At 37.0% G+C, this 16535-nt stretch overlaps 1 protein-coding gene across 2 annotated transcripts in view; it reads left to right on the top strand.

The window, feature by feature from the left end:
* The window catches only part of CLTC (clathrin heavy chain), a 60710-nt gene continuing 44175 nt past the window's right edge, over positions 1 to 16535 (top strand). The window contains exon 1 of one of the 2 annotated variants that reach the window (XM_017662576.3): positions 1 to 464. In XM_017662576.3, coding sequence (XP_017518065.1) covers positions 423 to 464 — 42 coding nt within the window. In that variant the 5' untranslated portion in view covers positions 1 to 422. The remainder of the gene's footprint in view (positions 465 to 16535) is intronic. The other variant, XM_017662577.3, reaches the window with a different exon arrangement.

The following is a 16535-nucleotide window of genomic DNA, read 5'->3' as shown; positions in this document are numbered from 1 at the left end:
AAAGTAGTCCCGTCGATTCGTTTATTTACCCTCGTTGTCGCAGCAATAATCCAGGCTGTCAGCGCACTGCGCCCCGAATTCCTGCGCCCCACTGCACCGTTGAGCTCCGTGGAGGGGTACATAAGGCGGAGGGTGTGAGGTGACTTGGGCGGAGTTCTGTCGCCGGGATCCCTCCGCAGGGCTCTGCCGTTTCCGGAGTCTGCGCTGCGCCCGGTTCCGCCATTGCGGCTCTCCTGGACCCTGGAGCCTTCGTCCCCGACCCGAGCTCTTTCGTCTGCCTGCCAGTTTCCTGCGTCCCCGGAGAGTACCCTGCTGAGCCCAGCCTCCCCCCACCCCCTTCTCCTCCTCTCCCTTGGAGAGCCCGGGCAGCCGCTGCCCCGCAGCCCCAGTGACAGGAGGAGACCATACCCCCCGACAGCGCCATGGCCCAGATTCTGCCAATTCGTTTTCAGGAGCATCTGCAGGTGCGGTTGGGCCAGAGCTGGTGAGGGATGCGGAGGATATGGTGGGAAGAACCTCGAGTCTGGGCCCAAGCAAAAAAGAGCTGTCGGAGGGGGGTGGGTATTGGTGCCTAGGGTAGATGCAGGATGTGGGCGCTATCCTGGAAAGCTTAAATGGTTAAGTGGTGTGGGGCTTGGCTAGAAAGGACGAGAGTCGGGGTGCTAAGGACAGCGAGGCCAGGCCTGGGTTGGAGGGCCTCTGTTTTCGCTTCCTGGATGGCACATTCTAACTCCCTCTCCCTTGTTTTATTCAGTTCATTCATTTGGGTAGGTTGCGGGGTGGGGGTGGGGAATTCTCCCGCGTTTCTCCAGGAGCGAGTATTCTCATCCCCTAGGCCACTGCAGGGCTGTCACCTCCCACTGCTCTTCCCTTCCCTTTCCCCCATCGTGTCTGCACCCAGGAGCTGGGCGGGTGGGTTGGGGAGGAGCAACCCTCTTTCTTCCTCACTCTGCGGCTCAACTGGGAAAGGCACCTTCCCCTGGGGGTGGGGGAAACGGCGGTGACTTGTCTCTTGCCTTCCTTAAGGCAGTAGGAACCTAAGGTCACTGAAGGAACTGAAGGAGGATAAAAATGGGGGAACGTACTTCTCAGGGCGGTGTCAATCTCAGAGTGCGTGAGGTCAAGGTCCCTAGGGGAACTCGCCGTCCGTTGTTTCCCTTCTTGATTTCTCTGGGCATGATGCGGCTCTTACCCTTCTTTGGTTCAGGAGGTAGAAAAGAATTATCTAGAGGTTATCTTGGTGTCTACCGCAGTCTAGCTGGTGTTTGTGGGCTTGCCATAAGTACTTTCCTCAGGATTGCGAGGAATTGAACCGAGCCCTGGGGATAGAGCACACCTGCTCTGAGATTCGCAGAGTTATTTGGTCTGTAATTGGCTTCCTTTTAGTAGCTTCTGGAGTTCTTCCCCATGGTGCATTATCCTGTAGGCAACATACTGTCTTATCTGGCAGCGTGCCCGTGGCGGGCCCAGGCAGCTGATCATTGGAGGGCTTGACTGAATTAAGCTCCTTCTAGAAGAGCTTCTGATTTTCCTGGTTCACAGTTCTGGTTTTACTTTGACTGAAATAATTTATTCCTGTTACTTTGCTTTATGTCCAAATGTCTTCTTAGAGAAGCCTGCCTCAACTCAATCCCCTGAAAGACTAATTTGATAATGATAAAAGTTGCCGTGGTTTGACGACACTAATGTTAGTGACCTATTGGGCACTTAATCATTTGGGGCCATTTTATTTACTTTATCCCATTGATACAATGTATGTAAAGGATTCCTGTTAAAAAAAAGGCTTAATATTCAGGCTGTCAGTAGCATAAGTTAATATTTCCTTATAGGTATTACCACCTGTTTGAATCAGCCAGAAATTTTCCTTTAAGTCTTGAAATGTAATGAATAAGAAATCTTTACTTAAAAAATTAGTTAAGTAATGCACTTTCTTCAATCTGTCGTTTTCAGAACTCATCTTAAGTAATGGGACACAGTTTCAAAAAGGTTAAAAGAATCTTAGGTGACAGAGTGAACACAAAGAAGTTACTGTTTCAGTCCAAGTTTTAATGCTGTGGTTACTTCTGTTGAAGTGGGATGTAAATGCATGTGGAGAGTTAGGAAAATGATGTTCTTGGGGGTGAGGGGAAAACACAGCCTTGTCCTCACACTACAGAGCATCTAAAATACCTTTCTGCAAACAAATGTTTGTAAAATCATACACTAGAGTTGCTTTTGACTTTACAAGATAGAGGCATAGCCTGCCAATACAGTTAGTGGTTTGAGCAATAGGCTTTTCATTTTTATTAAAGAGGAGACAGAATTGTTAAATAATCCCAAATATTGGAATTCAACCTTGTCACTAATTGAAGACAGATTTAATATGGGTCTGGTTTCTGAGTTGTTCAAAGTTTCCACAAATACTTCAGTGAAGCCATTTCCTTCTCAAATAATTTGAAAAGTGTAAGGCAGCTTTGCAAATATACTTGAAGAATTCATTTATCCATTTTTTGAAGTAATATGCCATGCCTGAACTTCAGCTTGCTGTTGTGACTATACTCCAGCTGATACTGATGAATTGCACAGAGCCCTGATGACCAACCTCTTCCAGGATAACATGTCTCCTGAGTTACCATTTTTATCCTTTCCCTTTTTAAAAAACTAATAAGGATAGTTTTGATTGGCATCTTAGGTTTTTGAAATCTGAGTCCCTGCCAGTTTGCTAAGTAGCAGAAAACTTTTTGAAACACTTGGGATAAAAATTCTTAACAAGAATTGAGGAATCTGTGAAAGCTTCAAAAAGTTAACTGTAAATGATTTTATGTTTACACCACATAACTACTTTTGCCAGTTGGAGGGTCTGTCATCAAGGCTCAGAGCTACATCAAATGAATGTTAATATTTTAAGTTAGGAAGGTTTTTTTTTTTTTCTTTTTTAGTTTGTTTAGGCTGATAGCAGTCAACAGATGAGTGCCTATTTGAACAAGACATTCCTAGGGTTGCAGATTTTGAAAACAAATCTTAGGCTACATATGAAATGTTACATGTAGTTCTCAATCCTTGGCACATTAGTATTTTTATGCTAAATGATGCATTACGCTGTATTCCCAGTTACTTTGGGTCTGCAGTTAAAAATCCACCATGTTCTTTTCCCTTTAATCTATATATAAAAGCAGGCATGGAAGGTGTTGGGTTAAATGGTAGAGGTTCTTGTTACAATTGTGTGGTTTGCAAAAAGAAAGCAATGTTAAGTGTTAGTGTGATGCACTATGTGCTTTACTTCCTGGAAGAGGCATACTGCCTGGAACTATGCTGCAACCTCCTACCCTGGGAATGGCTCCTAAATTTAAGATGTATCATGTTTTTAAAAGTTTCCTAATCAATTTACTCAGCTTAAAAGGGTGTGGCTAGTTCTAGTGAACTTGATTTCACTCACTTTAGGAAATAATTTCAGACATGAAACTCTGAGTGTATGTAGAACCACAACCATTTTCACTTTAGTTTGGAATGACATAACAATTTTAGGAAACTTAACCTGTGATATTTTAAAGTTACAATTAATAAGATGTTTTTTCTGTTACTGTTACTAAAGGGGTCTTTGCTTTTTGAGAATTATTGTCCAAAATAACTTTCTTCCATAATGAAAATTTATACTAGCTCCATAAGGATATTGAACACTTGAAATGTGGCTGGTGTGACTGAGGAGCTGAGGTTTTATTTTTGTTTCTTTTTAATTAATTTAAATGTAAAAAGCTGCATGAGGCTATTGACTATCACATTGAACTGCACAATTATAGGCCATATGATGTCCTTTGTAAGAGGGAAGATTTAGCTCACCACCCCTATTTATGTTTACAGCATTTTGTTAAAATTAAACATTTTGTTAAAGCATTCATTAGTTGAAAGTGTTAGTTGACTACCTCCTCTTTGGGGAATGGTGATGAACAGTAAGTAGCTAGTAAATAGAGGGAGAAGCAGACTTGTGAGAGCCTGTTACTCCCTATCATTGTGACTGGGTGCTTTCAGGTCTTAAGTCCCCCCTAGACATCCTTGTAAGACAGTTAAAGAAAGTGAGACTCAAAAGTAGTGCCTGAAAGAATACAGTGTCAGAACACAATTTGAAACAGTGTTTTCTGGCATAAAATGTTTCAAAGAAATAGAATGAATGGCCTTAAGTGGAAAAGTAATACCTTATCCTAGTGTGTTTTTTCTGTTGGACTTTGCCCTGAGAAATGACTTCTTTGCAGATTTAAAATGTGATTAATGATTTGATAGAATAAAACAGGGATTTGGAAGTTGTTGAGACCAGTGCTGTCCAGTAGAAAAATTAATATGAGCCACATTTGTAATTTTACGTTTTCCACTAGTCATATTAAAAGTAAAAAACAAGTGAAATTAATGTTTAATTCAGTGTACCCAACATATTAATTTCAACATGTAATCAGTATAAAATTTTCAAGTGAAATGTTTTGCGTTCCTTTTTAGGGGTACTGAAGTTTCAAAATCTGACATTTATTTTTTACACCTAGAGTACATCTCAGTTACCCTGTTTTCATTGGAAATATTAGATCTGTGTTTAGTTTAAGATTAACAATTAAAAGAAAAGCAGCTTTGCCTACATAGGTCATTCCAAACATGCGTAAGTTTTCCATAATTGAATTGATTGTCAGTTACTATTTACTCCTAATTAATCTAAATTTTGAAAAAAGTAACCACAATTTCAGATGCTCAGTACCACATGTGGCTTGTGTTGGCGAAGTGCAGGTTAAGACTAACCTCATTTGTTTTTCTCTGTAAAATAGTCATACTGCCTCACAAAGTACTGAAACTCTGAGATGATGTATGTGACAGTCCTTGGTGTAGGCCTTTAGGGACATAATTAATATTTTATAAGCTATGTAATTTTTGTCCAGTACATTTTTATTCAGGTTCCTCTCAACCGATGACACAATTTTTTATTTGCAGGCCTAGATTTTTATGGTTTACAAACATTTGGTACTCACCTAAGATTACTTACTACATATCAGCACCCGTGTTAGACTAGGCACAGCATGGGGAAGACTGACTGCTGCTTGCATTCATGCTTGCATTGATTAGGTGGCAAAGGCTGACCATACATAATTGCAACTATGGATGTTATTGAATGTTTGATATTGTGCAGGATTTAGCACAAATATTCATATGATACAAAATTGATCCCACTCTGAAACTGCCCAAAAGAAAGAATTTTTTTAATTAGCCTTGTATTATATCCTGTAAGTGCTCATTGTGTACCATTGGTGCATCTGTAATTAGTATTCCTTGGTCAAATGTATTTGAGAAACCTAATCATATCTGATAAAATCTCCACATGGAATGCAAATCAGACCTTTTTTATGTTGTTAGGTGTGTCCTGTAAGATGGTAGTGTTGAAGTGAATATTCTTACTTGGAAAAATCAGTTCATAAGCTGATATTTTAGTCCTTTTTTTTAGAATGAGGCTGTTTCCCTAAATTCATTTACATATATGCCATGCTAAAGCTTCTTGATAAAGTCAGCTTGTAAACCATGGCAAAGTTTACAACTCTAGGTGCCTTTTTTCCCCTGTTGCCAAAGTGTTTGTGGCTAATGCTGTCAACTCTAGGCGATGGCAGCAGGTTTGGATCTGAATGTATTATGCAAAACCCATCTGTCATATTTGGATTTTGTGTCTCTTCTTTTGTGTTATGAAACACATAATTTAAGATACTTTGTTTTAGTTTATAGGGAATGGCTAGTCATCAAATCTTAATTATCTTGAAATCTACAAGATCAGTATAAATTGAATCACGATAGCTATTTGAGCATACTGTGTGCCCAAAACTCTGCCAAATATTTTATATTTATGATCTCATTTAATTAGCAAGGGAACCCCTTCAGGTAGGTAGTGTTAGCCTTATTTTGCAGGTGGGAAAACAAGTCCATAGCAGTTAACTTGTAGAGCCACGTGGCTAGTGAGTGGGTGGTCAGACTTTCACTCTTCTTTCAGTGTGGCACACTGCCTTATTTGGTGAATGATCTGTATAATTTGAGATGCAAAGTACACAGTTTCTATCTGTGCTGTGGTGATCTTTAATATACACATTCTACTAGTAGTTTGTTTTCAGGTTAACAGTTTTTATATTATGAGAAAGGCAGGGGCCAGTGAACCAACATTTGGTTTTTCTATGCCTTAAGCAGTTATTTTGATGATGTTTTTAATTTTATCCAAGTTCCCACTAGAAAATTCTGCAGAATGGTTGGGATCAGGTTAACATGTAACCAGGGTTGTCTATGTCCCTGTCATGAAGCTGAACTTTTCAGGCTTCGCTGTTGACTTTTTCTTAATGATGAGTGAATGTATTCTAGTCTGATGCCACTTGTGAAAGCAGGAACCTGCTTTTCTAACTTTACTAAATTATTCATGTTTTTGTGTTTATACGAATGTAGAACTTGAATAGAACTCAAGGAAGACAGTTGTGCTTGGGGTCCGGGAGGGGAAGAAAATGGAAGCAGAACATCCTTGCTTTGTTTGAATAGCATAATCATAGAGAGGAAAATGGTTACAAACTTGCAGGATTGTGCAGCTGGAACAAGAATTGCCAGTAATATTAGTACTTACTGTTCTGAATCATTGGATCATTGGGTAAATAAGTTCTTAAGTAAAGCAGATTTTAAAGCTTACTTCTGAGAGAATAGGAACTGAATCTGTTAAAACCATTTCATCACAAAAAGTTTAATTCTACAGTGTGCTGTTGTAGAAAATGTCTCAGATGTTTAATTCAAGTTCTATGTTTTTAGCTTTTCTCAGCTTTCCTCATTTATTAAAACAATACTTTCTGGCAGTTATAACGATAGACTGTAGTATGTATTTGTGTTTATGTCATAATACTTAATTAACTTATACAAATAGTCAAGAATTAATTCTTAGCCCCTGTGCTGGATGGTCTCCTTTCATCCAGTTGAGTGGAACATATATGCCATGCGAAAGGAGAAAACTGCTGTCTGCCCAGTTAGAGAAGCTGCGATTGTGGAATTATACCAGACTCCTTCCTCTTTCTCATTTTCTACATCCAATCCATTTCTTGAGTAGAAAAGGGAAGAATGCTAGATGTCCTGGAGACTGCAGTTTTTGATGACAGCCATCTTTGAGACCGTGGGAATCATAGTGGATGAAGAATGGGAATTGGGTTGAGAGTTGTTTTAATCTATTTATGACCAGCTGCTCATCTGAGAGAGAGGGCTTAAAAACTACCAAAATGGACAGAGTGAAGCCAAAGACTGTCCATATATTCTCAGCCTGGCAAACAGCTGACTTTCGATAGTTCTTATTATTTGAGGACAAATAATTCGGGAAAAAATTCTATAGGGAGTTTACAAAAGTCCATCTCTTTCCCCATTTTCTGCAATACTCTATATTCTGCCCTACAGAACTATGCAAACCAAAGGCAGTTTTCTTTTTTTCCTCCTAAGATATTCCTCAGGAAAGAGTATCCTTATGTTAAAAGCCTTCCTGAGCTTCCTTATTATTGAGTCCTAAGTTACTTCTGCTTTGAATACTGTAACACTGTTCAGTGGAGGCTGCCGCAAGGCTTGAAACCATCTGCATTGAGGAGGTATATTAACACATCTCATTAATTGCCCTCTCAGTATGGGTCTCACAGAATTGTTGGATGTTATAAGCAAACATTTTAAATATCCCTCAAAAAGCAATCTATTTGGGATATGTTTCTGGAAATTGTAATAGAAAAACAAGTGAAAAATAGAAATTTGCAAATAGAAATTTGAGGCATGTTTTGAAAGTCCTATGGTTATACCGTATGGATTTTTTAAAGAGCACTTTGATTGAATGGAGATGACATTGCAGTACTAATGAAGACTGATAGAAAAAAATGCCTATGAAGAGTTAAAATGATTACTGAAATGTGAAGAGTAGAAAAACATTTCCAAGTAAATTATTTTATAATTTAAAATACTTGCATAAACTAAGCCAACTGATTACTTGAATTATAATTATGCATATTTTATCCCTAAGAGTTTATACTTTAATGGGACCAAAAGCCTTAAGTTGAGATAAAATTCATATAACTTAGAATTAGCCAATATAAAGTGAACAATTTAGTAGTATTTAGTACATTCACAATGTTGTGCAACATCACCTGTGTCTAGTTCCAAAACATTTTCATCACCCCCAAACCATCTGCATTCCTTTTCCAAAGGAAACCCTGTATCCATTAAGCAGTCCATCCTTCCCCTCTCCTTCCATCCCCTGGCAGTCACTAATATGCTTTCTATCTGTGGATTTATCTATTCCTCGAAAAGGAATCATAAAACACTTGACTTTTTGTGTCTAACTTCTTTCACTAAGCTAATAATGTTTGAGGGTCATCTGTGTCGTAGCATGAATCAGTACTTTATTCCTTTATGGATAATTAACATTCCATTGCATGGTAATGCTGCATTTTATTTGTCCTTTCATCAATTGAAGGACATTTGGGTTGCTTTATACCTCTTGGCTGTTGTAAGTAGTGCTGCTATGAACGTGAATGTACACGTTATAGTTTGAATACCTGTTTCAGTTCTTTTGGATGTATACTAGAAGTGGAATTGCTGGGTCGTATGGGAATACTATAGTAACTTTTTGAGGGACTGCACAACTGTTTGGTACAGCAGCTGCACCATTCTATGTCTCTACCAGCAATGTATGAGAGTTCTGATTTTTCCACATTCTCTCCAGTGCTTGTCAAAAGCTTTTTTGGGTGTCTGGGAGTAGTCTCCTTGGGAAAATGAATACCCTATTTGGGCATACGTGGTATTTTTAGTTTTCTGTGTTCTCTTCTAAGCTTTGTAGCCCTGCCCTCTCTTAAATTATGTGTTTTGCTTTATATTGCATTTCCATTTCTTCTGGGACACCAGGTATACCCCTGCATACATCTGGGCTAGGCATGCATCCTTGTATCCTTATGGCACCATTGTAATTGCTGTGTGCCTTTAGGCACTGAGTAGAAGAGATCATATTTCTTTACAATTTACTGTAGAATTATTTGTGTATTAGCATAGTATCTGGCATACAGTAGCTGCTCAGTAAGTGCTCAAATGTCTGATTATTGGGAAAAAATATTCCAGAACTAGGAAGAAACCTGAGGAAATACTTAAAAGTTTTTTTTCTACTAGAAATGGGAGAAAACTTTAGAAAAATGTTGGCATCACCTGTGGCATAGAAAAAAACTTGATATAATACAGAACAGAAAGACTCATGGAGATAGTGTTACAATAGCAGAATACGTAGAGAAGTAGTTGATCCTGAGGGCAATTAGCAGAATTGCCCTTGTGGAAATCAGCAGTGTGGAAGGCCAGTTTGAAGGGGTTTTCTTTGGAAGATTTTGAATTTAGAGAGAAATCACAAACATGAGATGTGACAGAACAGATTACAAATCTAAGGATTATAGAAATCCAAATAATTGGAGTAACAGCTCTTTTTTAGACAATGGAAGAAAGTTTTTCCAGACAAGAAAGAAGCTGCAACATTAAAATAGGTTCAGTGTTTTAAGATAGGCCTGAAGTTTCAGTATCGTGTGTAAAAAAAAAAAAAGGCACCTACAAACATCCAGGTCATACTCTCTCCCTGACCAAATAATCAAGGCGGTCTTAGTTTTTAATGCTGAATGTCAAAACAGTGAAGTAGCATCTATAGAGTGTTGAAAAAAGAAGAAAGTTCTTTTCTTCTTTTTAGAGGATGTGAACTCAAATTGTGCCCTCAGTATCCTCTGAGCCCAAAACCCGGTTTTTTTCTCCTATAGGTTGTTACCTCAGTAGTAATGACGGGTTTATAGTTTCACATGAACAGAGGAAAAATTTCACACAAAACTTGTATTTAATGGGTTTTAAATATTGAATTGATATTAAATTTTCATACAATAGATGCTTAATAGGTGTTAATAAAAAAAATAATCTTAGTCATTTAGTTATTTTAATGTTGTTTTGAACTCCCTGAACTTGTTAATATTGGACAATTTTGAGATAGCCTGTAAGTCTTCGTGCTGAGTATTAGTTATTTCATTCACTCAATTGATATTTAGGTTTACATGGAAATATTCCAGTGATTCAAATGTAAAATAAAATGTTTCTGGTCTTATAACTTGTAGCATGTGGGTTCTGATCATATTTTAAATGATTGATCCAACCAGAAAAATGAGTGATACAGCATAATGTCTAATTTCCTATTAAGTCTGTCAGTAGAGAGTAGGAAAATGAGTATGCAGCAGTGATGGGGTTGAGGTGAATCACTGGACTTCCAATTAAAAATACATTTTGTGAAGTCGTTGGAAAGTTTCTTTGAGACCTTAGAATTTTGATAGTAAGGAAACAGAGCAGATGTTTTAGTTTTTCATTCCAGGAAATTAAGTCCTTGTTGAACATTCAGGTCATCCTTTGAAGGTATTTGTTAAGTCAGCATCAAGTATTTATTACAATCTTGAACCCTCAAAGTGAGCCTCATTTCTAGTTCTTTTAAAGAATGTTTAGATAAATTCTGCATTCTGCCACATGTTCCTTATCTCTAACACACACATATACTTATAATCAGTTACAGCTTTGGTAGCATTCAGTTGTTCTGTGCCACCTGAATGGCATTTATACAGAAAGGGCATACCTTGGGGAGTCAGAGCCATTTGCAAAATTTGAGGCATAAAACATACCTGTATTAAGAATGGGTCAAATTTAAGGTTTTTAAATTTTCTAGTCAGTAGTTGGCGATCAGTAGGAAAAGTTTTCTTTGAGTCTCCTGATAGTTTATCAAAGCTAATAAATAGAGTCACTGTTGCCATCTATGGTTCCTTCCTGGATGTATTAACAATTTTGGAGTGGGTGACCAGAGTCAAAAATTCTCTTAAGAGAAAGCGATTGCCTCAAAGGCTAACATAGATAGAAACAAATCTATGTACTTAAGTGTGGGGTCAGCAGGGGTTAAAGGCATTTTTATTTGTTGCTTGAAATGTAGAGCATACAGAAAACAATGGCTGGTATCCTGTTGATGGAAGAACTAAAGGAATGCTGCATTCTCAGCATTTTGCTTCATTTCCTGTAGAAGACAGCAACTGCAGTTCTTACTTGACATTCTGCTAGTTTCCTGGAAGGGCTTGGTGGTGAAGTGACTGCTGTCAGCAGTTTATTCACCATGATTGATACTAGTGAAGATAGAAAATGTTTTGTAACTTTTAAAGGAAATCATGCTGAGTGAAATACTTGGGATAGGAAGTTAACTAAATCTTCAGGCACTTGCTTAAAAATATCTGTACTGGGTGATAATCCAAGCATTAGGTCTCTCTAAAATTTTTGACTTCTTAACTCTGTAGTGGTAACACCTATTAAGTCTTTATCAAAGAAGATTCATTTACAGAAAAGTTAGCATAAACAGGATTGTACATAGAGCATGTTATAAAGTAGTCTCATCCAAAATACAGCAGTTTGTACGTACTCCTTTACATTCTAACTATTCAGATGAAAGAAGGAGGAAGGATCTGGAAATTGTAAAGCCAAGCACTAATTGTGAAACGTAAGTCCTTACTAATGCTGTCGTAAACACGTTTTAATGTATTTTGGTTTTTAGCTGATAAAGCTGTTAAATGAATTCTGTTCTGCATTTACTACTCATTCATTAAAAAGCAGACTCCCGGGTGTGCTTATAAAGAAGGCTGTTTCCAGTGCATATTCCTATTTGATCAAATGTGGGAACTGCTCGTTGAAATTGGTAGGTTTAAAGCAAACCTATTACTCCTTTAATTACATGACGTTTGTCAACACAAACACAATTGTAATTGATGGCTGAGATAGAGATGTGCTAATGGAGAATCTTTTATTTAGCTAGTCAAAGAATTGGGCTTGTGATTTTACTTGGTTGTACTCTGTTAGCATATTCTGCCCATTTTATTAAGTGTATATATACTACTGGATTAAATATGTCCATAGTCCATTTGGTCCCTTTAACAATTATTTTCATAGTTTGATCACTAATGTATTCTAATAAGGAGCTGACTCACCATCACTGGGTTTCCATACCCGTTTCCTAGCTGTCTTTGTAACATATTTAGAACAAAGCACATTGACTCACGGTAGGTGTGACTCTATAATGTTAGTAGTATGACATCAGAACCAATCTGTTTTAGAACAGTGTATGTCATGATACCATAGTCCCAGAGCAAGATAACTGTAAAAGGACAAAAATCCCTAATATATATCCCCACACTGTTCTAAGTGCTTGATGTGTGTCAAATCACTTTAACCTTTCATGCAGCACCTAGGCATGCCTTGCTCCCCCTCAGGCAAGGATGGACACTTTCTTCTTTCTGTTTGCTGCATTTACAATAAAATTAAGTACAGTTTAAAAACCAAGACATGAAAAACAAAGCCTTAAAGTGTTAAAAAACTGATGAACATTTTAGCTTTTAGATTTCTGAATATAACATTGATGAAGTTAAAATTTTTTAGCCTTATTACTTTGATTTTAATACAATCCCTTTCATACTTACTCCCTTTGAATTTGTGAATTCATCATGCAGTTATGTGCTCTTTACCTGAAAGCTTTATGATATTGATGAACATCTTAGAAATCGAGGTGGGGCAGTTTACCAGGCACAGAATATGGGCCTCTCTTTTCTCATGTTCTTTGAGTAAATTGCATTTTATTCCATCTGCACAGTCTCAGTCCTTCTCAGCCCTTCTCAGTTGCTTGTAACTCAGGGCCTTAGCTGTTTGAATGTTCATTAATTTCTTGAGGGGAAAGAGGCATCCCGACTAAGGAGTTTTTCCTTAGGCCCTCACTTTGTTGGCATTGAACTTTGCAGAATTTTTTTCCCCCTCCAAACCTCTTGCAGATATCTGGACTCTTGAAACTTGAAAGCTCTATTTTTTTTCCTGCTTTTCCTTGTGGTGGGTGTGTGAAATCCTTGTATAAGATGAGGGTATCTCTTTACCAGCTCTTCATATTTTGCCAGAGTTGAATGTTACAGTTTTCCTTTTCTTGTTGGACTCCCAAGAAAAGCACCTGAAAACAGTGCTCCCAATAAAACTGTAGTAATGTTAATGTTCTACATTCTGTGCCTTCCAGTAGAGTAGTCACATGTAGTTGTTGAATACTTGAAATGTGACTAGTGTGACTGAAGGACTAAGTTTTTATTTAACAAAATTAAATAACTGCCTGTGGCCTGGATAGTGCAGCAAGCCTCTCATTACTGACTGGGCAGACATCCGATGGAGAGCTCCTTTATGGAACATGAACGCCTGTGCTGCAATTTTGTCACTCTCTGACTGGCTTGATTTTCATCTTGACCTTTTGAAGTTGTATTCTTCCTTCCTGCCTGCCCTACAGGTAAATTGCCAAAGTCTAATCCTTACAATTTAATTTTCAAGCTCCATGAACTATAGAAGAGTGGAGATAAATCCCTTTTATAAAAGCTTAAAAAATTTGCAAGCTTTCATAGGTCTGGGGAGAGCCACGTACCCAATCGTCTAGATTTTTAGTAATGTTTTGCTGTATTTACTTTGTTTATTTTAAACATATTAAAGAAATTCAGGCTATCATGACATTTTCACTCAAAATATTTCAGTGTGCATCTTTAGAAAATAAGTTTTCTTATAATCATGATATCATTATAGCCTCCTAATATTTAACAGGTTCTCAATATCTGAAAACCAGCCCATATTTAGATTTCTCTGACCATCCCCAAATGTTATTTGGTTTGTTTGAATCAGGATCTAAGCAATACTTTGAAAATTTTTCTGCATGCAAAATTTATCTTCCATTGTTGTTCTTACTTTCAGTGGTAAGACTGGAAATGTGTCATGGAAATATATTAGACAAGTATTTCTGATCCTGCATTTGTATGAAAGTTCCCCAATTTATGTGTGCTTATCTAATATTCTCTGCTGAGAGCGGGAGGTGACAGTGGTTCCTGTCCATATAAAGTCCTGAACATTGAACATAAATAAGTCATTATAGTACAGGTAATTCACAACATTTCTACATATTGTTTTCAGTTAATGTTTCAAGTTTCTTTTAAAAAATATTTTAGTTTTATAGTTTCAGATTTCAGAAAAGTTGGAAGAAAGGAGCAAAAAAATTCCCAAATATACCCTTTGCCAAGATTCATCAGTTCTTAATTTTTATTTTATTTGGTTTATCCTCTTTTGTCTCTATAAACATTTTTTATTGAACTGTTTGAAAATAAGTTGCAGACATGATATTCTTTACCACTGCATATTCTAGTATGTATTTACTTAGAAAAACAAAATGGTCTTATAGCCACACTTCAGTTATCAAAGTAAGGAAATTGATTTTGACAGTGCTGTTATCTAATCTCAGGCTTTATTCAGATTTCATCCATTGTCCCAATGATTTTCTTTATCTAAAGAAAACTCAGGATCATGAGTTGCATTGAGTTGTCCTGCCTCTATATAGGTTTTGAAAGCTGGAACTCTATTTGTTCTTCAAGACATAGATATTTTTGAAGAGTACAGATCATTTACTTTGTGGAATGTTTCTTAATTTGGGTTTATCAGATGTGTCATAGTGATTAGATTCAGGTTATATACTTTTGGCAGTACTTTGTACTACATTGTGTCAGAAGCACAATGGGTCATTAGACCCACTGCTAGTGATGTTAAGTTTGAACACTTGATGAAGATTGTGTCTGACAGGTTTCTTTACTCTAAAACTCCCTTTCCCTTTTTAATAAGTATGGAGATGCTTTGAGACTGTAAGTATTTGTTCTGAAAATTTCAGCTCATGAATTTTAGTATCCACTGATAATTCTAGCCTGAATTATTATGGTGATTGCAAAATAGTGACTTTTAAAACATTCATCAGTCTTCAACCATTTTTAAGTTTGCTTTCTTATGTGAGGAATAGCTTTTTGTTTTTTATTATTTATATTTTTTATTGATGTTACTGTGGATTCCTAGATTTCATATATCTCTTTTAATCTTTAATTGTCCTGAAAGGTAATTAACAGTGTAGCTACAGTAAAAGGAATGTTGTCTTTATGTGTAAGATGATTCTGGCCTCTATAATTTTAGTTAGGCATATTGAAGATCAGAGATGGAAGAGGCTTTCAACCTTTAAGAAAGTTATTTTATTTGAGGAGCTAAGGTTTAGTTGGATAAGTTGACTGGAATTGTGAGGCATGGGCAGATTAGGAATCATGAGGAAACCTTGGTTTTGGAAAGGTAGTTTAGAATGTGTGTGTATATGCCTGTCTTTGAACCACATGGCTTCAACTCTTCTGGACATTGAGGAGAGAAATGCTGGGTCTGCTTTTCATTTTATCTTCTATTTCTTAATCTTGAGCTCTTCGGAGCAAAGAGAATTTTTGATGATACCTTTATGCCATCTATTTGCACCAGCTATCCCTGCTTACTCCCTCAGCAATGGTGTTGAGGCAAATTTGTCAAGTTTTGTTCGAAAGCCTTAGCAATACTGTTGCACAATGCCTTTAAAGAAGTTGAAATTAAGATAGAGTAATCTAACATGAAAATATTACATAGTTTCAAGGATTCTGGTCTCTACCTAACTTTACTTAGGCAAAGTAAAGAGGAAAATTGGAAATTTAAAGTGTAATTTCCCTTTCTTAAAAAAAAAAAAAGGATTTCAGTGTCTGAGCAAGTTACGCATTTCGAAACCACTAATCTATTATCAGTTTTCAAAAGAAATTCACACCCAGAATTTCAACCGTTTAGGTCAGCTGAATTAAACAGATAATCAAATGCAAATACTAAAAAATTAACCTGGAGCTGGCCTGAGTACTGATGTGTTTCATGTGCTAATAGTATCTATTGTATTTTGGCCTTTACTATGTGTGGGCCATTGTTGTAAGCACTGCACATTAAATCCTCACAGTTACGGGGTAGGTACTATCATCTCAGATGTTTCAAATGAGGAAACAGATACACAGAGATAACTGATTGACCCATGATTATTTAATTTACATGGCAAACTGAGACTAAATGAATTTGGGCTCTTATGAGAAATCCACAGAACTAATTAATTCTGGGTGGCATTTGTACTTTATGTTCAAAGTTATGTATTTGTACAGTAATTGGTGAATCTACCTTCTTTTTGGAATCTAAACTAAGCTTAAGTATCAAATCCAATAGTAGTGCCACTTGCAGACCAGTGCCCAAATCTAACCTAGAAACCAAATGAATCACAGAGTTTGGGGGAGCAGCTGATAATTTATATGCTTTTGTGCATGTGCCACTAATGTTCAAAAAAGATAGAAATGTATACATATGTGCTTTTATATGCATCGGATAGCTGAGATGGAAAAGAACCTCTAATTGCTTGGGAAGAGTGGTATTACTGGAAACAGTTGGTGACTTTGTATGGTACAGTTTAAATACATTACCATATGCATGTAATTATTAAAAATGAAACAAAACAGTTTCCCTGAACCTGTTTATTGACCCTATATTCTTCTTCTTTTATAACAGCAAAATAAAAGTTCCTTGAAATTAAAAAACACTTTATTAAAGAAACTTCCAAGCATATCTCAAAATAGAATATA

Source organism: Manis javanica, chromosome 4 (genome assembly GCF_040802235.1).
Source record: "Manis javanica isolate MJ-LG chromosome 4, MJ_LKY, whole genome shotgun sequence".
Taxonomy (NCBI): Eukaryota; Metazoa; Chordata; class Mammalia; order Pholidota; family Manidae; genus Manis; species Manis javanica.
The sequence above is the reverse complement of the archived record's forward strand: the minus strand, read 5'-3'. Positions and strand labels throughout refer to the sequence as shown.